Source organism: Danio rerio, chromosome 10 (assembly GCF_049306965.1).
Source record: "Danio rerio strain Tuebingen ecotype United States chromosome 10, GRCz12tu, whole genome shotgun sequence".
NCBI classification, from domain to species: Eukaryota; Metazoa; Chordata; class Actinopteri; order Cypriniformes; family Danionidae; genus Danio; species Danio rerio.
The window spans coordinates 23916069-23936129 of record NC_133185.1 but is presented as its reverse complement, the minus strand read 5'-3'; the positions used below and the strand labels follow the sequence as shown (position 1 = coordinate 23936129).

The following is a 20061-nucleotide window of genomic DNA, read 5'->3' as shown; positions in this document are numbered from 1 at the left end:
GTTTTTCTTAAGAACTTAAATTTACGAAGTATAAAAATTTGTACTTTTACTTTCCCTTGAGTACATTTTTAGTGGTGAATCGGTACTGTTACTCCATTATTTTCCTTCAACCTGCAGTCATAACTTTATTTTTTCTTGTTTATGGAGATTGGCTAAAGTATAAATATCAGTTCTGTGATTCATGTCAGTCAAATCACACATAGAAACTAAATTGCATCATACTGAACAACCTCAAGACATGCTGCTTCATAAATGCAGCCAACCATTTGGAAGCATTAAATGTTTCCAAGAACATGCCCAAAATCACATCCAATGACCCAAAGACTGTTTAGACTGCATGTCACTGATGAAAAGATGATGGATGTCTTCTATATTATGACTGAAATGGGCTTAAATAATAACTAAACGCCCAAAAGAATGTTACATTTTCACACATATACACACAAATTGCATGTAAACTCACTACTCGAGAAATTTTAGAATGGCTAATTTTTACTCCTAATTTGAGTAATATTTACAGAAACATTTACTCTACTTGCACTATTTTTGGGCAAATAATGGTTTTTCAGTACTCTTTCCACCACTGGTTACTCTGCATACAAAAGGTTTCAAATGTAGGCCAGAGGAGGCTTTGTACTTTTCTGGTGTTCCAAGAAACCATCATCACAAGAGCACAATTCAGGCTCTACGATTAATGTCATCAAAGGCTAAATGAAACATCTATTTTTGTCATACAGATACACCCAGGACATCATTTAAAACTGTAAAGTGTTTACATGATATTTCTGTATAACCTACTTTCCCAACATCAAAACACTAAGCCTTTGTAAATGAATGAAATGCCTTATTGTCCTATTTATTGACAGAGATAGGCTGCTACAGGTGCATGATGCATGTCTGTTGTCAATGCTGCCATTTGACTGATTTAACATTTAACTAATGACTGGTCAAATGTAGAATGAACCAAAATAAATCTATTAAAAAAAAAAAGACACATCCTAAAAATGGTCTTCTATGGCAGTACGTAGCTTGTTGCATATCTGACTATCATATATCCTATTACACACTGTCACATATATTATTTTCTTTTATATTTTGTGAGGAGAAAAAATGTAGATATATTAAGACCTGTCCTGTTGTCTGGAATACATTTCTGAAGTAGTGTGTGTGATTAGATCTGTATCAGTATTATTATATTTGGAGGGCATTTACACCTGCAGTTTTCAGCTATCTGATTAGAAAATATATGCATAAAGTGAACAATGTGTAAACAGCCACACATAGTTACATTTTGTGACAATATATTCAGCTTTTGGTTTATACAAATGTACACTGAAAATAAATGACATCGGCAAAATTGTTGCAAACAATTTATTTGGATTGCATTTAAACAAACAAATTATATAGTAATGATCAACTTAATTTGTTTGTTTAAATTCAGTCCAAATAAATTGTATACAGCCACTACAAAAAAAAAAAAAAAAAAATTGTAGTAAATCCAAGGAATGGTCTTAGATTTTTTTTGTGTGTGTGTGTATATATGGTCCGAGCTGTATTCATCATTTCAGTGAAAACCGTGCATTTGCTGTTTTTTCAAACTACTAATTTAAATTAGGCTAAAACAACATAATTATTTTGGTTTTTCAAAAATCATAAAAGATTTTTGGGTCAACTTAATTGTTTTATATTCAATCCACTTAAATTGTAAAAACTATTACACTAACTTAACTCCTTCATGTTGTTCCAACAAAAATCAATTGTGCTTTTTACAGTGGACCAATTCTCAAAAAAAAAGAGTTAATTCCCTGCAGGCACAGGAAAACAACGTGACGTCATATTGACGTTGTACCCCAATGTCGTGGAAGCATTGTATTTTCTTTGTATTTTCAGACCGACATCAATGTCCGATGTCCAACCTAAAATCAACCAAATATTAACGTCTAATCAAGTTACACCTTGACACTGTGTGGACATTCACTATGGCATCTAATGGATTTTGGTCACTTTCCAACACAACCTAAAATCAACCAAATATTAACGTAAATTGACGTCATTTTTAGATGTCAAAATAACGTTGTCCTTAGGTGCTGGCTAGACATTGAAATTTGGTCACCTGACATCATGACCTTAATCTAACCTATTACTAATGTCTTATGATGTTGTGTGTCCGCTGGGTTCTAAAGTGGCCCAAAAGCAATATCAGCAGTTTCAGTCATCCAATGGCCAGATGGCAGTATTCACACTCATTCAAATCAGCCGCTTAAACAGAGCAATTACACCAGAGTTTACCTTTCAATCAAACCAAACAAGTGAATGCACTCAAAATGTATGCAATGAACTTGTTCACTTATAAATTTGTGCTTGCCGGACAATTTAACTTCACATTTGCATACAATAAAAACCATTTCCTGTTCCACAAGTAATCTAATCTGAATACAAACCAAGCTATAATTTATGCTCACTAAGTTTGCATTCCATTGCCGTGGCAACATTGCAATAAACACATGCAGTGTCATCCTGGTGAATTTGTTTAATTGCAAAGGGAAGAACAGCACTCATGCATGAACTGCAGGACTCAGAAAAAACAGAAACCTGCAGTGTTACCAAAGCAGCCTGTTTCTTACAGCTATTGTCTTTTAAAGAACGGGGTGAAATAATATTTTCAGCCTATTGAAAGACTCTTTTCCCCCTAGACACCCTTTGTATTCCAGCTCCCAAAAACACAATAGGGACTTGTGCATTGAGATAGGGAGAAACTAGCAGGTCTCACAGCACACAAAAGAGCAGAGTTACTGTAAGCTGAGACGCGCTGTGAGCCAAGTGGCACTCTGAAGGACGGCTTTACGAAAGAGATACTACATTGAGGATCGAAGGATGTGGTTTATAATACAGCAGGTCGTGGTTGGCAACCCAAAGTGCCATTCAGTTTTTCTTGTCATTAATTTTTTGGTTAGCAATATAAAAAATTTAATTCAATAACATTTTTGGGGGGGAATAATCTATTGATATTTTAAAAATTTTTAGTAAAAATACACATATGTAATTATTTTTTATTAATTTTAATATTGAGTTTAACCATGCCACTACTGGATAATTTACACAATTTTTACCAAAAATAATAATACATCAAAATGTAAAAACTATATTTGCAGCATTTATACAGCCATATTCAATTATACTCCGCATAATAAAAATACATTTTGGGAGAAAAAATTATATGGAATAAGAAATGTGCAAGAAATAAATAAATAATTACGGTATTATTTACATTTATAAAAAATGTTTCTTAGTTAATATTACTGAATACATTAGCAATAATAAGCTTTATATTTGTTACAGTATTTATTAATCTTTGCTAACATTAGTTAATTGAAAAAAAGACTTTCAATATGTATGTCATCTCGAGTTTAATAAATAATTTGAATATTGCAAATGATAAAACATTTTAAATTCAATTTTAAGTGTGATTTATTTTATTATACATTTAAACAACTTGAAACCCCCTGAACAAGAGTTACAAACAGAGTCTTAAATCAAATGGTTACCAATAATGGCAAATTAACATCTGGTCTTAAATTACCTTGCTATTAGGATATTTACACTACTTGTTACTTAGTCCTTGTCACAACACTTATTATAGTAAAAAAAAACATGAATTATGCATAATTACAGAAAACCTATCCTAAACCAAACCCCTATCCTAACCCTACCGTATTATTTGAACTCATTAATAATAATAACATAGTGTTAAATACATCATAAGTTAGACGTTCTTACCATCATAGTCAGGATGTACTCGAGGATGAACTCCGAGCTGCATGAAGATGGGGGTATCAAAGCCCTGACGAACCCACTCTATGACATATTGAGAAGCTGAGCTGTCCTTTTGCGGGGCTGGTAAACTGCAGGGCAACACTGCACTACTGTCTTTTTTGGCACGAACATGTTCTTCAGCTGCACTTGTGTCATCTAAAACAATTAGAAATAACATCAAATCAAACAATTATGCTGTCAAAACTTGCCTGGGTCAGTTATGAAAAGCTGGAACGTTTTTGTAAAATGCAGAATATGTGATTTGTTAATTTCCTTCAATCTTTATTTAATTGAACTAAGAAAAAATTAACAATTAACATTTTACAGTGTTTTCACTCACCAAATAAACCATATACTGTAAATGAAATTAAACTTTGATTTTCAAAGCTGTGTTTATAATGATGTAACATCAATGTAATATGTACATTAAAGATATGTAATTATTTGGTAATTGAGGATAATAACTAAACAATCTATTTTACTTTAATGGAATGACATCATAATTTGCTGAACTAAAGTGTGGGTCCATAGAACTGCGTTTGATCTGTTGCTCATGGCAGAAGTTAAAAAACATTAAATTTTTTTCAAGCAGCAACATATACATCAGCCAATAAGATACATTTACGCAAATATACAAGCCGAATCACATTCATGTCAAACCATGAATAGTGGTAAATCAAAATGGAGGAAAACCTTAATATGTCTAATTTATAAAATGTGCATAGAACCCTCTCTAAAAGTGAACATGCACCAGAATAAAGTTTTATTTATTAACTAATTTATTAATGATGGCTAGTATGATGATTTAAAGTGGTCAATTAAGTCAATATTAAAGTTAAATATGTTTCCTTACAGTTCACTTACAGCTGAACACATTCTCGTGTCAAGTTTGTTTTTTATAGATCAGAACTATAACGTGGGAAGCAGCGTTCGCACCTTTCCACTGACGTTTATATATGGTATCCCTGGGAGAATGTGTGCAGTAAGTAAACTGCAAATAAACATATTTAACCAAAATATTGACTTGATTAAACCACTTTAAATCATCATATGAACTATAATGGTTTATAAACAAATTACAATTTGTTTTAGTGTAAGTTCACTTTTAGGAAGATTTCTAAGCAAATCAGATCCCTGGTGCTTTATAATGAATCATTATATTCATACTGGAACTTCTCTTAACGAGTTTCTTTTTTTAAAATTCTTTTTTATTGAACATTTTGATTTTGAAAAAAGCCCGAGATCCACCCAACAAAAAGTGTAAAATAAAATAAAAACAGTAATATTGTAATAATAAGTACAAAACCAGGATTGAAACATAAATGATACAGTCTCTCTCATATTTAACCAAAATTGAACAGTTTTTTTTTACTGGCACAATTTATTTTGGCTGTGGTGTATTCTAAACTAATGATGCACAGTAGATAAAGCCTCCAGGATAGATCAGTTGGAGCAGATGGATCCAGCCATAGTTTCAGGATTGTTTTTTTTTTTTTCTACAGCAGTCAGAACAAAACAGAGAACAGAATCTTTCTTTGGTTGATGGATAAGGAGAGTGATGAATTGTCCAGCATGAGAAAAAGCAATTGGTTCCATTGGATCAGAATTTCCATTATTTCTGATAGAAAGTCCCATACTTTAGTCCAAAATAATGCAATTTGGGGGCATGAGTTTCTTTTTTTTTCTACACTGTAAAAAATGCCCGTAATTTTCACGGTAAAAGAATGTAGAAGAGCGAAGGTAAAAAACTGTAAATTATAAAACATAAAATTTTTGTAAAATTAACAGTTAAATACTGTTAATGTACATTTAGCTAAAATTACATTATTTTACCATATTAACCCTTAAAACAACGGTAAAATTCTAAGAAACACTAAAAAGTTAATCACTGTATTTTATACAGATGCATCCTGTAAAAACCCTGTTTTTTCCTTGTTTTTAACAGTAAATCACAATGTTGGGGTCTACAGGAATATGTGTGTGTTTATATAGAAGTGTTCCATTTAAGACCTATTTATGAACCATAATGGTTAATTATATATACACCGGAACTGCTACATCTTCTGTGCCCTTTTAGCGTAAAATAAATAAATTAATTAATTAATTTCTACAAACTAAATAAAAGTTAAAGGGCTGGTTTCACAAACACAGCTTAACCCAGGATTAGGCCTTCACTTAATTTTTGTAATTTAGTATTTTAGCAGTTTTTAGAAAAACACATTACTGGTGTGTATCTTGAAACTAGTCTAGGACTAGCCTCAAACCTTGTCTTGGAAACCAGGGAAAAGACCAATTGTCTTAAACCACAGCTCTGCATAGTTTAGCTCCAACCACCAACAACTCACACCTGCCTAATATTTTCTAGTAGTCTTGATCACCTTGATTAGTTGCATTGGCTGTCTTTGATTAGGGTTGGAGCAAAACTGTGCAGAGCTGTGGCCCTATAGGAATGGAGTTTGACACCTATGGAAAAGCCAATTGAAAAATCACAGATTCTTAATTTCATTGTATTTTACAAATGCCCCAAATTTGCAAATATATATTTTCAGAATTGGGTTTAACTTCTGCTGCAGAAAAATATCAGAATCCAGCATTCAACAGCTTCAGAGTACAAAAAGAGAAGAATGCATGATTGTGCATCTGTCAGTTGTGAAGTAGATACTGTAAAATACTCACTGAATAGGCACAGAACTGCAACAATGACTTCCAACAGAGGAAGGTTCTTCAGTCGCATGATGGGCGTTCATACAGATTCACATACCTGCAGAACATCAAACACACAAGATCAAACAACAAGCAAACAAACCTTAACCACAAAGAAAGCATTATGTTAAACACGCATCCAGACTACTGCTATATACAGTATGTCCAAACACTTCCACGCCTGTTTCGGTTGCCTGTTCCTTTAATCTCAGAGCACACAGTAGGATTATGGGATCTTATGTGAACATTGTATGCATATCTGCATGTATGAACCAAAACACCGCAGAAAAGAAGGTTGTAACATGAGATTTATAGACTATTTTGAAGGATGTAAGCAAAAACAATGGTCCCAACGTATTTCCTGTTTTACATTTTTTATTTCTATAGCTTTCAAAAAGAGCCACATATTGATAAATAATGTTATGATAGCTGTTTTAACTTTAAGTTACGATTGAATTGTCTCTTGTTACAGTTTTGAAATAGTTTGATAACAAGCAGGAAAAGTTTATGGGCCAATGACATGTGGTCTATAAGTTTTGTCAAACTCCAGTACAGCGAGTGCACTATTAAAAAAAATAATGGAAGTCATGAAAACATACAGCAGGTTTTCATAATTGAATTTTAAGAGTAATTGAATCATGTTAATTTAGGTCAGCTATTTAAAGTCTGCTATTTTGTAATTTAATTTAGGACAAAACGACTAAAAGCGGCAAATACAGTTTTCCAGTGTGATGTTGTGAGCTCAGGAGATGACACTTCTGAATGGGTGAGCCAATTAGCTTGACTTTCACAGCTACAAACAAGATTTAATGCACTTTAACTACTGAAGTATCCCATAGTTTATTACTAACCTATGCAAAATGAAACATTTGCATTGCTATCTAATTCCCCTGAACAGCCTTGTCTTTAAAAATGTCATTGTATACAAGCATATGAGTGCGTTGGAACAATTAATCAATTCCATGCATGTTCAAAAAAAGGTAAGAAGAGGTTTTAAGTCAATGCTTAACTAATTAGCAATTTCTTAGATACAAATGAATAATTTAATTCACAGAATTCTGGTATCCTTAATGCAATGCAAAAGGAGGTGCGCACAGTTTTCATTTTCTGACTTAAACTTATATAGGCAGCTAATATTAACAGGTAGAGTTTAGTGAAATTCTTAACTTGTCAACCATTCTCCAGTCCTTCATTGGCCGCACCCATACATACGTCCTCTTTTTCTACGAATTCTCTGCACAACATTAAAAAGCACAAGACTTCTTAACTGCAAATTCTGGGCTCACAGAAAGTTTCGCTGCAAAGCTCAAGTTAATTTAGACAAGCTTCAACTACTTTGGCAAAAATGCTTCATTAGTATGCAAAACATATCGCACTTGAGAAGAAGTTCAGGTAACATATCACCTTTAAGCAATACAAATACAATTGTTTAATGAAAAGAAGAAGAGACAAAAATATGTTTATTTTGCAATTCTTTTTTACCGACAAGTGTGTGTGTGTGAATTTATACACAGAAATATATACATATACTAAAACATTTTGTATGGAATAGTTAATCCACCAAGACGTGTAAGCTCTCTAGTCACACTAGTAAGTTTCAATAGTTAAATGTCACACTTAATTAAATTCTGACCTCTGAGACCATTTGAATAAATAAAAACTTCACTTAAGACTTCAAATAGTTTGAGACTGATTGAAAATCAAGATTATTCCAATAAATATTTTTATTAACGTTTAAATAAAATGGCATTGTATAAAAATGAATATAAATATGTCTGAAAACAGAATCTTTTTAATTATGTACAAGAATCTTTGAAAACTTTTCTGTAATCTCAATTCATTTATTAACTGAAGAAAAAGTATATTTATATTGCATTTACTGTACATTGCATTTCTGATAAATAATTTGATTCTGTTGTTGTAAACGCATTTTACAGCACAAAAACACTGAAGGACACTTGTGTCACTGCTTAGTCTCTCAAATACTGATACTGATCTTCATAATCTATGCAAACTTGACTTAACAGTGTGTACAACATCAATAATGGCCATGCGGGCAATCAGGAAGTTTAAGAAAGAAGAAAATGGCCTCAATAAACATTCTCAGCTGCAGCAAACGTCACTTCGTCATCAGTCCAGCACAGCGGTGTTTGGTAGATCATTAACACACTGCTGCTGTAAATACTAAAGCGTGTGACTAATGCTAAGGGTAAAGCTAGCACTTGATTTAGCTCACTGTGAGCCTGCTATGCATCAGCTCACAATGCAAACACTGTGTCATTATTACCCCCACGCAATGAGGGCAAGCCATTCTTAAAAACTCCTGAAAGGGGTCCAAAGACAATCCCAGAGGTCACACGTTTCTCACCACACACTCTCCTACTGCTCTGTTTACTTTGTTAGCATCTATTCAGAGATTCGAGGAAGCTGTGATGTATAACTCTGAGAACTTGAGTAATTAAAGAGTACTTATTTTTTGTACAATGCTAAATGCATCACATCAGCTTTATGGGATGCCGATAAACCAGTTTGACCATGACAAAAGCTGGTAGGTAAGCACTATGCTGCTGTTGTACTATAGGTGGGTAAGCACTATGCTGCTTAGTGTAGACACCAACTGTTCTCAGAATGTTCTAGATAAGTTGACTCAAAGTGTTTTGGTTGTATTAATAGTTCAGAATAATTAGTTAAAAGTTGTCTAGGCTTCAATAGCTTTCTTAATATGTTAGCACAAGAAACTAGAAAAGAAAACAGCTGAAATGTTCCTTCAAGTTTTGCCTAACGCCACTCAAAACTTCTCAATTCAATTTAATTCATTTTTATTTCGATAGCACTTTTACGATGTAGATTGTGTCAACATAATCTTAACATTAAAGCTCTAGTAAATTGAAACCGTGTCAGTCCAGTTTTCAGAGTTGAAGTTCAGTTTAGTTCAGTTCAGTGAGGTTTTATTTTCACAGCTGAAAGTCAAAACACTGCAGAGCAAATCCATTGATGTATTTACAATTTTAAGTTTTGTGTTTGCATTTAATATAATTTTGGATTTACTCTGTAAATTGCTGATAAGATTAATTGTAAATGTAAAAGAAAAGTCTTCTTAAGCACTCTTGGCATGTGGTCAAAGTAACAACAAAACGTTTTTATGTTTTCAGATATATTTATTTTCATTTGTTAGATAACACAATACCAGTTAAGAACTCTATACTGGGTGGAACAACACTGAGTTTTAGTAACAATAAAAACATTGGTTACTTTTAGGAGTGTTACAGAATAAAACAAGTATGAACATATTATCATCGATCACTTTGTGTAACATTTTACTGCTAGTTACCTCATACCATTGATATTTACATTAGATGTCGTCTACGCTATTGTTGTCTAGAAGAAATGCGTCAGTAGAGCTTCCATTTTAGTACAGGGTAGCATGTGTTTGTGGTGCTACTTTGCCACATGGTGAATGCAGTAAGAGACTGTATTATCATCAATGCTTGTTTAGCACAAACGTTCATAACATTAAAAAACGTTAAAAAAAATGAAATTTTACCCTTAAAATCTTCTGCTTTAGTGCTTAGTAGTTTTTTTTTTTGTTTTGTTTTTTTTTTGCTCGTCACTACACCTGTACACAGCGCTAAAGTCCAGCATCTTCAGATTGGCTTTAATCTCAACTCATGCGGTTGAATGACATTTGCCCTGGCAGCACTGTACAAATATTACACTATATGCTGCTTTGCTTCTGCACAACTCTGGATTGCACTCCTTACAGTGTGCCTTTAAATGTAATTGTGTTTAACCGATAACCATTTTCAAGATATACCGCGGTTTGGATAAGTCAAGGTTTTAAAACCACTCAAATTTTCTGTAATACCATTCCTAACCTCCAAGGGCATTGTGCCCACAAACGTGGACAGCACATTTTAGATCTTATGTCTTATGTTTTACATTTTGTTACAGATATACAGTGTCATCCAGCAACTGTTTTGCAGCATATGAAATATCCCAAACACTATTTTAACTGTCCAAAATGGGAAAAAAAAGTTTTTTTTACTGATGATCAAAACATGTTACATAAATATGTGTGTATGTGTTATTAATGCCCTAAAACAGTCATAAAAAAGGCAGAAATAAAGAGTTTTTCATTCTATTACACAAAGGTGACTTTATTGTGTTTTAAGAAAATTCGGACCATGAGCCCACATATATGGACATAATTTTCTCTAAAAGTAAATCATATCAAAAGATGATATTTAGATTTTATTCTAATTAGGCTCCAATAAGCCCAAATAGCAAAGAGAAATAAAAATACATGTAAAAAAAAATAAATGCTGTGTGTAAGATTTTTTATTTACATTTGTTTTTAGGTCAGCAGTGTCTTCAGCAAAAAAACAAAAAAAAAACAAAGATGCTGTTTTAAATTGTAAAGAAATCTGTGTTTTTGAAACTATTGAAGACAGCAGAAGTCAATAATTCATATAAATTATTTAGCTTGGCAAGTTTACTGCTCCAAAATATTATAAATCTTTCAAAAAAATAAAATTTATTGTTTTCAAAGGGGAAAAAAGGTTTTTGTTTTTTACCCAGACATTTAAAAAGAATATATTTTAGAACAACAATCTCAATACCGTGACATTTTTATCCAAAGTTATCATACCGTCGAATCTTACACCGGCCCATGCCTAATTATTTACAAATTTTTATTTTTTACTTATATTTTTAGTTTATATTGTATTTGTATTTATGGTCATTTCTTTTCAAAATTCTACTTTTTGTATTAATACTATATGTTAGGCACCTAGGGTCTTTGAGTAACACAATTTCAATTCTCTGTATGTCCTGTACACATGGTTGAATTGACAATAAAGCTGACTTTGACTTTGATATTACTGAAATTCATAGCTAATAAATGTAGTAAATTCACAAAGGCTTTTTTAAGCATTAAGTTCACTGGAAACATTAGAAACATGTAATTAAAGCATATATTTGTGAGCTGTGAAACACCATCCCTATGAGAGCAAAGTCCTACATGAATCACTAAGCACACAAAAGCTGTCTTCTTGATTTACTGTTAAGTAGTTTCAATAAGCGGCTGTAAAATCCTATATATTAGCCTTTGGGGCGAAGGGTTAGAATACTTGACCATCACAAATATCATCTAACCTTAGAGCAAAAGCTGTATTATACTGCTTTCTGCCTTCAAATGACACCAAACTGGCAGCATATGTAAGTTATGCTAATGTAGGGCACTGAAAGGGTTCAGATCAGTCTGGGGTTTTACAAAGGACGGGTTGAAGTCATGTGACAATTTTCTCTCAGTCATTAAATCTAGCTAAGCCGAGAAGAAGCTGGGCCAAATCAAGCATGAAAGCTAAATATAGACCACTCTTTATTAGCTTAAGCGTAACGCAAAAGGATCATCAGTCATCCAATTATTCATATCCAACCTATTCTGACTTCCAATAAATAAGAATGACAAAGAAAGTCAGAAATTTAGTTTAATCTAGTTTAAGCTAGGAGTGCTATGGTAAATTTTAAATGCATGACTAAAGTATTTTTTTTTTTAACGATAAGAAATCAAAACTTAGGTTACATAAGTACATTACTTATGTTTGGTTATTTTAGTTGCTTATAAAGTATTGGTCTTTGCTAATACAAATTTAAAATGTTACCTTTAAAATTAACTTTGAAACAGCTTTTTTTAATAACATCACTTCTGTCATATGTTAAGTAATTGTTCAGCCAGAGCAAAATAACATCTGGCATCCCAAAAATGTTTTTTGAAACCCAAAAGAAAATCATAGCACAAAAAAATCACTTATTTTTTGTCTTTCAATTACATTTAACCAAAAAAATCTTCTATCTACTAGGTATGAGGCGATAACCATTTTCGAGGTTTACCGCGGTTTGGAAAAGTCAAGGTTTTAAAACCACCAAAGTATTCTGTTACACCATTCCAAGGCCCACTCAAAATCTGCACGAGCTGAAATCCACAGATTTCCACAGATTTTTTAGCCCATCAAGTCTACTTTGTTATTATTTTATATTTACTTGTGTAAATGTGTGTAAATGTCATATTTAATCAGTTTTTAAATTAATTTCAGTAATATTATTGACTAATATGAAAACTTACAGAAGATTGTTTTTATAACATAGTTTATAAAGAAATACTTTCTGATTTTTAGTAAATATATTATGTAAGAGACTTGCTTTGTTTACCAAATAGGTGGATGTGAGGGGGTTTGTATTGTAAACATTAAATAAAAGTCAAAAAGGTATTATTTTTAATTTCATATATAAGGTTTTTAGTTATGATACTCCCAAAATCATTCTGTATAAATCCACAGAAGTTTTACAAAATTCTGCCTAGAAATAGCAAAAAATGTCAAGACATTCTATCTGGTCCTAAACATTCCTAAGGTTTTTTTTGTTGTTCTTGGTGGTTTTTGTTTATTTTACAACTATTTTATTTTGTTTTTGAGTGCTACAGTACATCCAGCAGAAAAGGAACCTCCCCATCAAAATCTACTGGTCCAAATGTTTAAATGTTGTTTAATATAAAATAGCTTTTTTACCCAGACATTTAGAAAGAACTTATTGTTGAGAAGTAATCATAATACCATGATACCGTAATATTTTTATCCAAGATTCTCCTACCGTCAGAATCTTATACCCTACTATCTACTAAAAAACACAACCACCTAAAATTAACATAAAAAATGCTGAGCAGTTTATCGATAGAACACAAGAGTTAACTCTGAAAGTGGAGAATCAAACACTGTGAATAATATTATTTTAAATAATAAGAAGGTAGTGCTGTCGCCTCACAGCAAGAAGGTCGCTGGTTCGAGCCTCAGCTGGTTCAGTTGGCGTTTCTGTGTGGAGTTTGCATGTTCTCCCTGCGTTCGCGTGGGTTTCCTCCGGGTGCTCCGGTTTCCCCCACAATCCAAAGACATGCAGTACAGGTGAATTGGCTAGTCTAAATTGTCCATAGCGTATGAGTGTGAATGACTGTGTGTGTGGATGTTTCCCATAGATGGTTTGCGGCTGGAAGGGTATCCGCCGCGTAAAAATGTGCTGGATAAGCTGTGGCGATCCCGAATTAATTAAGGGACTAAGCCGAAAAGAAAATGAATGAATGAATGAATGAATCTGTGATAAACCTTGATCTGATGTAAGTTCTGTGATTGTGTACTGACTGAGAAGCTTTTGCTGACCCCATATATCCACATTAATTCAACTTATTTTCAAAAACCATTGTGTTTAAAAGTGAAAACTGTACAGAAGACCCTCATTACACATTAAGCTGTACAGAAAATTCATATCGATATTTGTTTACATACTCATTTACAAATATATTATTTCCATAAATAATAGTAACTAATATGTTATATTTTTCAAAAGCAATCATTTTAACTTAATTGAGTCGTTCACACTGCTTCATTGATTCTTTTGCTAATTATAGCCATTAAATCCTTGTGTTTTTGTCTTTCATACTTCTTTTCTTCAAATAATCACCTTCAAATCTACCGTGTAGCTGTTGGTTTAGTTCATATCTTATAACACTTTAACAAACACTTAAAATCCCTCACAGAAAAATCAATCGGGAACGGAAGACAGGCACTTATGCAATCTTTTAGCTTATGGTAATCACTCAACACAGTTGTATTTAGCCTTTAAAATCCTAAAAAGATGTGTTCATTTGTAAATTTACCAGGAAAAAATTAAACAATGTAAAAATCATAAACTTTTTCTGCATTAATCTGATGACCAATGGAAAAGTCTTAAAAGTTAAAAGGACAGTTCATAAAATAAACACTTTAAGAGTTTCTTTTTTTCCATTAAACACAAAATAAGATAGTTTGAAGAAAGTTTGAAAGAGGTAGCCATTGTTATTCACAGTAAGAAAGAAAAAATCCAATGAAAGTAAATGCATACTGGTATTCTCCGAAATATCTTCTAGGTGATTAATAAACAGCGAATCTCAAAAAGTCTGGAGCAAGTGAGTAAATGATGACAGAACGTTCCATTTTTTTAAACTATCCTTTAAAAATAGATTTTTGTCAAGGGAAAGAGTTTATGTTTAAACTTATAGGTTTGTCTACAATTGTCATATCTGCAGCACTTTACATAACACACAATTTTAGTGTTTAAAATCTCAATATATAATTTCTGTATATTCTATTTCATTGAGTAAAATGAGACTACAGGGGCTTCAAGCTGACTTTAAATGAGGTCAAAGATGTAACACAACCTTGCACGATTGTGCTCCTCTGAAATGTGGCTTCAACTTGAGCTTCAAAGAAGCAAAGAAAACATTGCAAAGTGTGCAACAAACATGACACATTCACACCAGCAACCTGCAGCAGGCCTGTTTACGCTTTAAAAGCCTTTAAAACCATAGTCACGTCACACTGTGAAAGTGAGTACTACTTTACAAACCCATTTGTTCACTAGAGCAAATAAACAGATCATTTGTAGCAGCTGGACCCGCAATTCTAAGGCTTAAAGCAGATTCCCTGCTACACCGGAGCTCGTGGATTTAATCAGACAAATGGCCTAAACATTGATTCACAGAGGTCAGAAATGTTAACCCACTTTGCGTATTTTGCAAAGCAACCAACAATAGCCCAATGAACTTAACAGATGATGCAGCCAGATGTGCACTTAAAAAATATTGCACTTGTTTTAGAATGATAATAGAGATTTAGCTGCTATAGATGGATCATTTTGGTCCATTACAAAGCACTTAAAATAACCTAAAAGCAAAAGCGATGAGATCACTGTTTGTGGGAGGAAAATTTGCAGCAAAAGTCAAAGCTGACCACGAATTTTCAACAACATGCAAATCTTTTCGGTGGCGAAAACATAAACAAAACATTTGCAAAGAGGGAAAAAATGCATGACTCTTAAAATCACATATGTCACCTTTAACAACGAACTATTTGGTAAAGGAATTCACACAAAAATGAAAATTCTGTAATTATTTGCTCTCTTTTCACTTGTTCCAAACCCATTTGAGTTTCCATCCTCAGTTATACATCCAACATAGATTGATTTCCACAGAATATAAATATATTGGTTTCCAAAATTCTTCAGAATATCATTTGTGTTCAAATGTTTTTTTTTTATTAAAAAAAAAAAAAAAAAAATATATATATATATATATATATATATATATATATATATATATATATATATATATATATATATATCCTATAAATTATACAAAATTAAGAGGCATAATGTTACACCACATGATGTTGGAAGTCATATCTTGACATTTTGTTTTTCATAAAGTTATTTGAAATCTAAAATATACACACAATTTGCATGTAATGTGCTTTCTACATCACCAGAATGGGGAAGTCCCAGAGTAAAATGAGAAAACATGATACACCGTTGGTTTGGAATATGAAAAAAAAAATGTCTTTATGCTGTTTTCATGTTTTTATATTATTTGTTTCTATTTTATTTATACTTGTCACTTTTATTCCTGTTTACTTAAAGCACTTTTAATTGCCATTTATATGAAAGTAAATAAACTTCCCTTGCCTTACATATTTAAAATCAAAATGCTTCATATTTAAAGAAATAATTGACCAAAAAAATTTAATTATCTCACCATTTACTCATGCTCAAGTGGTTTATATATAAAGTTGAAGTCAGAATTATTAGCCCCCCGACTTATTAGCCCCATTTATTTTACCCCAATTTCTGTTTAACAAAGAGATTTTTTTAACACATTTATAAACATGATAGATTTAATAATCACTAAAAACTGATATATTTTATCTTTGCCATGATGCCAGTAAATACTATTTTACTAGATATTTTTCAAGATACTTCTATACAGCTTAAAGTGACATTTAAAGGCTTAACTAGGTTAATTAGGTTAACTAGGCAGGTTAGGGTAATTAGGCAAGTTCTTGTATAATGATGGTTTGTTCCGTAGACTATTGAAAATAAATATAGCTTAAAGCGGCTAATAATTTTTACCTTAAAATGGCTTTTAAAAAATTTAAAACTGCTTTTACTCTAGCTGAAACAAAAAAAATCTTCTCCAGAAGAAAAAAATATTATCAGACCAACTGTGAAAATTGAATTGCTCTGTTAAACATCATTTGGGAAATATTGTATATATAAATCAAAGGGGGGGCTAATAAATCTGACTTCAACTATATATATAAACCACTTGAGCATGAGTAAATGGTGAGTGAAATTGAATCTTTGGGTCAACTATTTATTTAAAGATCAGCATTTTGATCACAAAAGTGATTATAAATATGGAAAAAGCACTTTACACTTTACATACATTTTACTTTAGGATTGTGTGCATATTTTAGACTTAAAATAACTATGAAAAACAAAATGTCAAAATATGACTTCCATCGTCACGCAGCATAACATTTATTCTCACTTATGCTTACTAATTTCTGTATATTATATGGAAATTTTGCTGTACCTTAAATGATTGATATATATATATATATATATATATATATATATATATATATATATATATATATATATATATATATATATATATATATATATATTTATGTTTTAATATCTAAATTATTATTAACTGAGAAGTGGGTAATTTAAAGAAAAGGGTCAAATTATAAGTTTTAAATGACAGTAATTTGGGGCTATACTGTGAATCCTAAATAATGGTTTAATTGTGTCAATTTTTTTTTTAATATATTAATGTTTTTTAGTTGTTATTTTTAACCATTTTGCAATATTTTAGTGGGTATCTTTAATCCTCCAGTAAAAAATGTATGATAGACATTATCTTTGTTGAGAAAAAACAAGAATCTCTTTAAGGTTCAGATTCAAAATAAAGTCTTTGACTTTGTGTTAATGTGTTGATTATAGATTAGCCTTTTTTCCAAACAGTGATACACATTTAACAACCTAACATATGCAAGCACCATAATCCATACATTGTATGGTGCAACGTATGAATGCTCCCTGGTTTATGGGATCTGGGATCACACACAGAGCACAGTGTAATCCAGGATAATCTGGTTGCAGTGAGCCTGAAAAAAAGTGGCAGATTTATATCACTGTCAATAAAAGCAGTGCGCCTCTGTCTGGTGTGATATACTCTGAATTTACAGTGTAAATATTGTGAATTTCATGAGCATGCAACTCAGTCTGAAACTACATGTGAGTCACAGAACAAGTCCATTGTCACAACCACTGTTTAGACTCAATAAGCATTGTTTACACTCAGTCTGATTAATGGATGGTTAAACCCTAATAATGACAATACAATAGTAAGTAATTAAGTGGGTAAGCACTGGAAAACTTGATAGGGGTAAATATATATATATATATATTTTTTTTTTTTCTTTGTCCAAACATGAATTGTAGATGGACATGCCAAGATGTAAAATAAATTAGAGCGACAGATCTACAACAAAACCTTTTTATTATTATTGTAAGACATACTTTGGCTTCATGTTGCACTGTGAAATCCAACAGTCAACTTTATCAAATGAAATGAGTGTAGTTAACTCAAAATTGACTAAAAGTTACTCATATTCATTTGAAAAGAGTTTTGAACTCAGTTTTAAAGGTAATGAGTTATTTAATTACCTTATTACCTCAACTTAAATGAAGTAAGTACAGAGTACTCATATTGATTAGTTTTTTTTTTACTTATATGGTTAGTAGCGATCTGCTTCTTTAAATGGTTGGAGTTGCCTTAACTTATTGGGTTTTACAGTACTCAGTTGGTTTGAATTATTTTCATTTATAGGGTTTACTGTGCTCAAATTGCTTTGTTTACTCAAATGGATTAAATTTACAGTTCTGATTAGGATTCAATTTTGAACTTAAATGTTTTGTTGCATTCGGTTTCCACAAATGGTTTGAGTTACCTTCACTTTTTGGGCTTTACAGTGTAGCATTTTGCTAAACCTATCATTAAAAATCCACTTGGACTTTTTTCAGAGGCAAAAAAAACAACATTTGATTCCTTTATGCTGAACTGCCACTGACAGTCAAATAAAAAATAAATCCCACACATCTCAAACAAACACAAAACCAACAAAACATAATCTATTCTACCACAATTTAGAGCCAAATCAACATATAACTGCTGCTGGCAATGTTCAATTTAAGTTTGCCAAACGGCGAGATGATAGACAGACAGACAGACAGACAGACAGACAGACAGACAGACAGACAGACAGATAGACAGATAGATAGATAGATAGATAGATAGATAGATAGATAGATAGATAGATAGATAGATAGATAGATAGATAGATAGATAGAACAAAAAAGAAAACACTGGCAGACACACATTAAAGCATCAACATATCCCAAAAACACTGCACTGAAAACAAACATTTTGGTAATGGTACTTTATTTCCATTACTTTTAAAACTTTAGAAATATTTACCTTTGATAAAAAAACAATTGTGACAGACAGACAGACAGACGGATAGATAGATAGATAGATAGATAGATAGATAGATAGATAGATAGATAGATAGATAGATAGATAGATAGATAGATAGATAGATAACAATAGCCTATAGAAAAGCCAATTTTTGCAGAGAAGCAGTTCGCATATCTCTATAAACTGACTTCTGCCTCATTTTGTTTTACGATTACGTGTTTAATAATTAAGTTGATTTTTTTATTGGCCTATTATTTTTTTTTCTTTTAATTCCGATCTACTTAAAAAAAGAATGAATCCTGTAAGTCAGAGTAAACCGTGTTGTTTGTACTCACCTGTATCACTTCAGCAATCAGCTGCAGTAAGCAGTTGATGACGGAAAAACACTACGGAGAATTATTCCCAAGTCAGAAATTAAACTTCCTCCGCGTTATTCCACATCACGACTAATTTCCAAAGACCACTTCAGAAACTTTGCCAGGTGTATTGCAGTTTTCCTCTTATCTCGATAAAATAGTGACGAAAAGCGAGCGTTTAAACTTTCGGCACGGGAGGCTGACGCTCGTGCATCAGAGAGGCTCTCTATGGGACTTCAGTTCACTCCTCCCGCTGTTGCTCTTTCACCAAACTAATGCAAAACACTGCGCATGCGCAAAGAGCACACGCACACAAAAAAATTAACCTGCACACAAATCTACACATTTTCAGCTGTTGATTAAAAAAAGTCAAGAAAAAAATGTCTAAATCAACAAATGGCCATGAATACTATTCACATTAATGTTTACCGGCTGAATAACAGGGGACATTTAACACAATAAAAAGTAATCCATTAGCCATAGCTAGTCTATAGCTATCTTGTTACAGCAGGCTATTTGACTAGATGACTCTGACCTCATAATACACAGGTGTGTCTGCTGTACTTTGGTCAAGATTTTGATCTTGTTTATCACCTGGGCACAGGTAAAACACTCCTGTAAAAAAAAAAAAAATATGTAAATAAAATAAAACATTTCACCATGTTGGCTCAGAATGTGGGTTGGATGAAATTGAAGATAGCCAACATTTTGCTTTAGATGTTGATGGATATTACATGCAGGTGAAACCTAGTATTAAACTGTTAACAATAGTTAATTCCT

The 20061-nt window shown here is 32.1% G+C and overlaps 1 protein-coding gene across 2 annotated transcripts in view; it reads right to left on the bottom strand.

Annotated features, from left to right (window-relative positions):
• igsf9a (immunoglobulin superfamily, member 9a) overlaps positions 1–19519 on the bottom strand; it is a 59242-nt gene extending 39723 nt beyond the window's left edge. For both annotated transcript variants that reach the window (XM_005155645.6, XM_680537.8), the window contains exons 1-3: positions 19261–19519; positions 6490–6574; positions 3778–3969 (exon numbers count right to left, since the gene is read on the bottom strand). In XM_005155645.6, coding sequence (XP_005155702.2) covers positions 3778–3969; positions 6490–6547 — 250 coding nt within the window. In that variant the 5' untranslated portion in view covers positions 6548–6574; positions 19261–19519. The remainder of the gene's footprint in view (positions 1–3777; positions 3970–6489; positions 6575–19260) is intronic.
• Between the last annotated feature and the right edge of the window lie 542 nt (positions 19520–20061).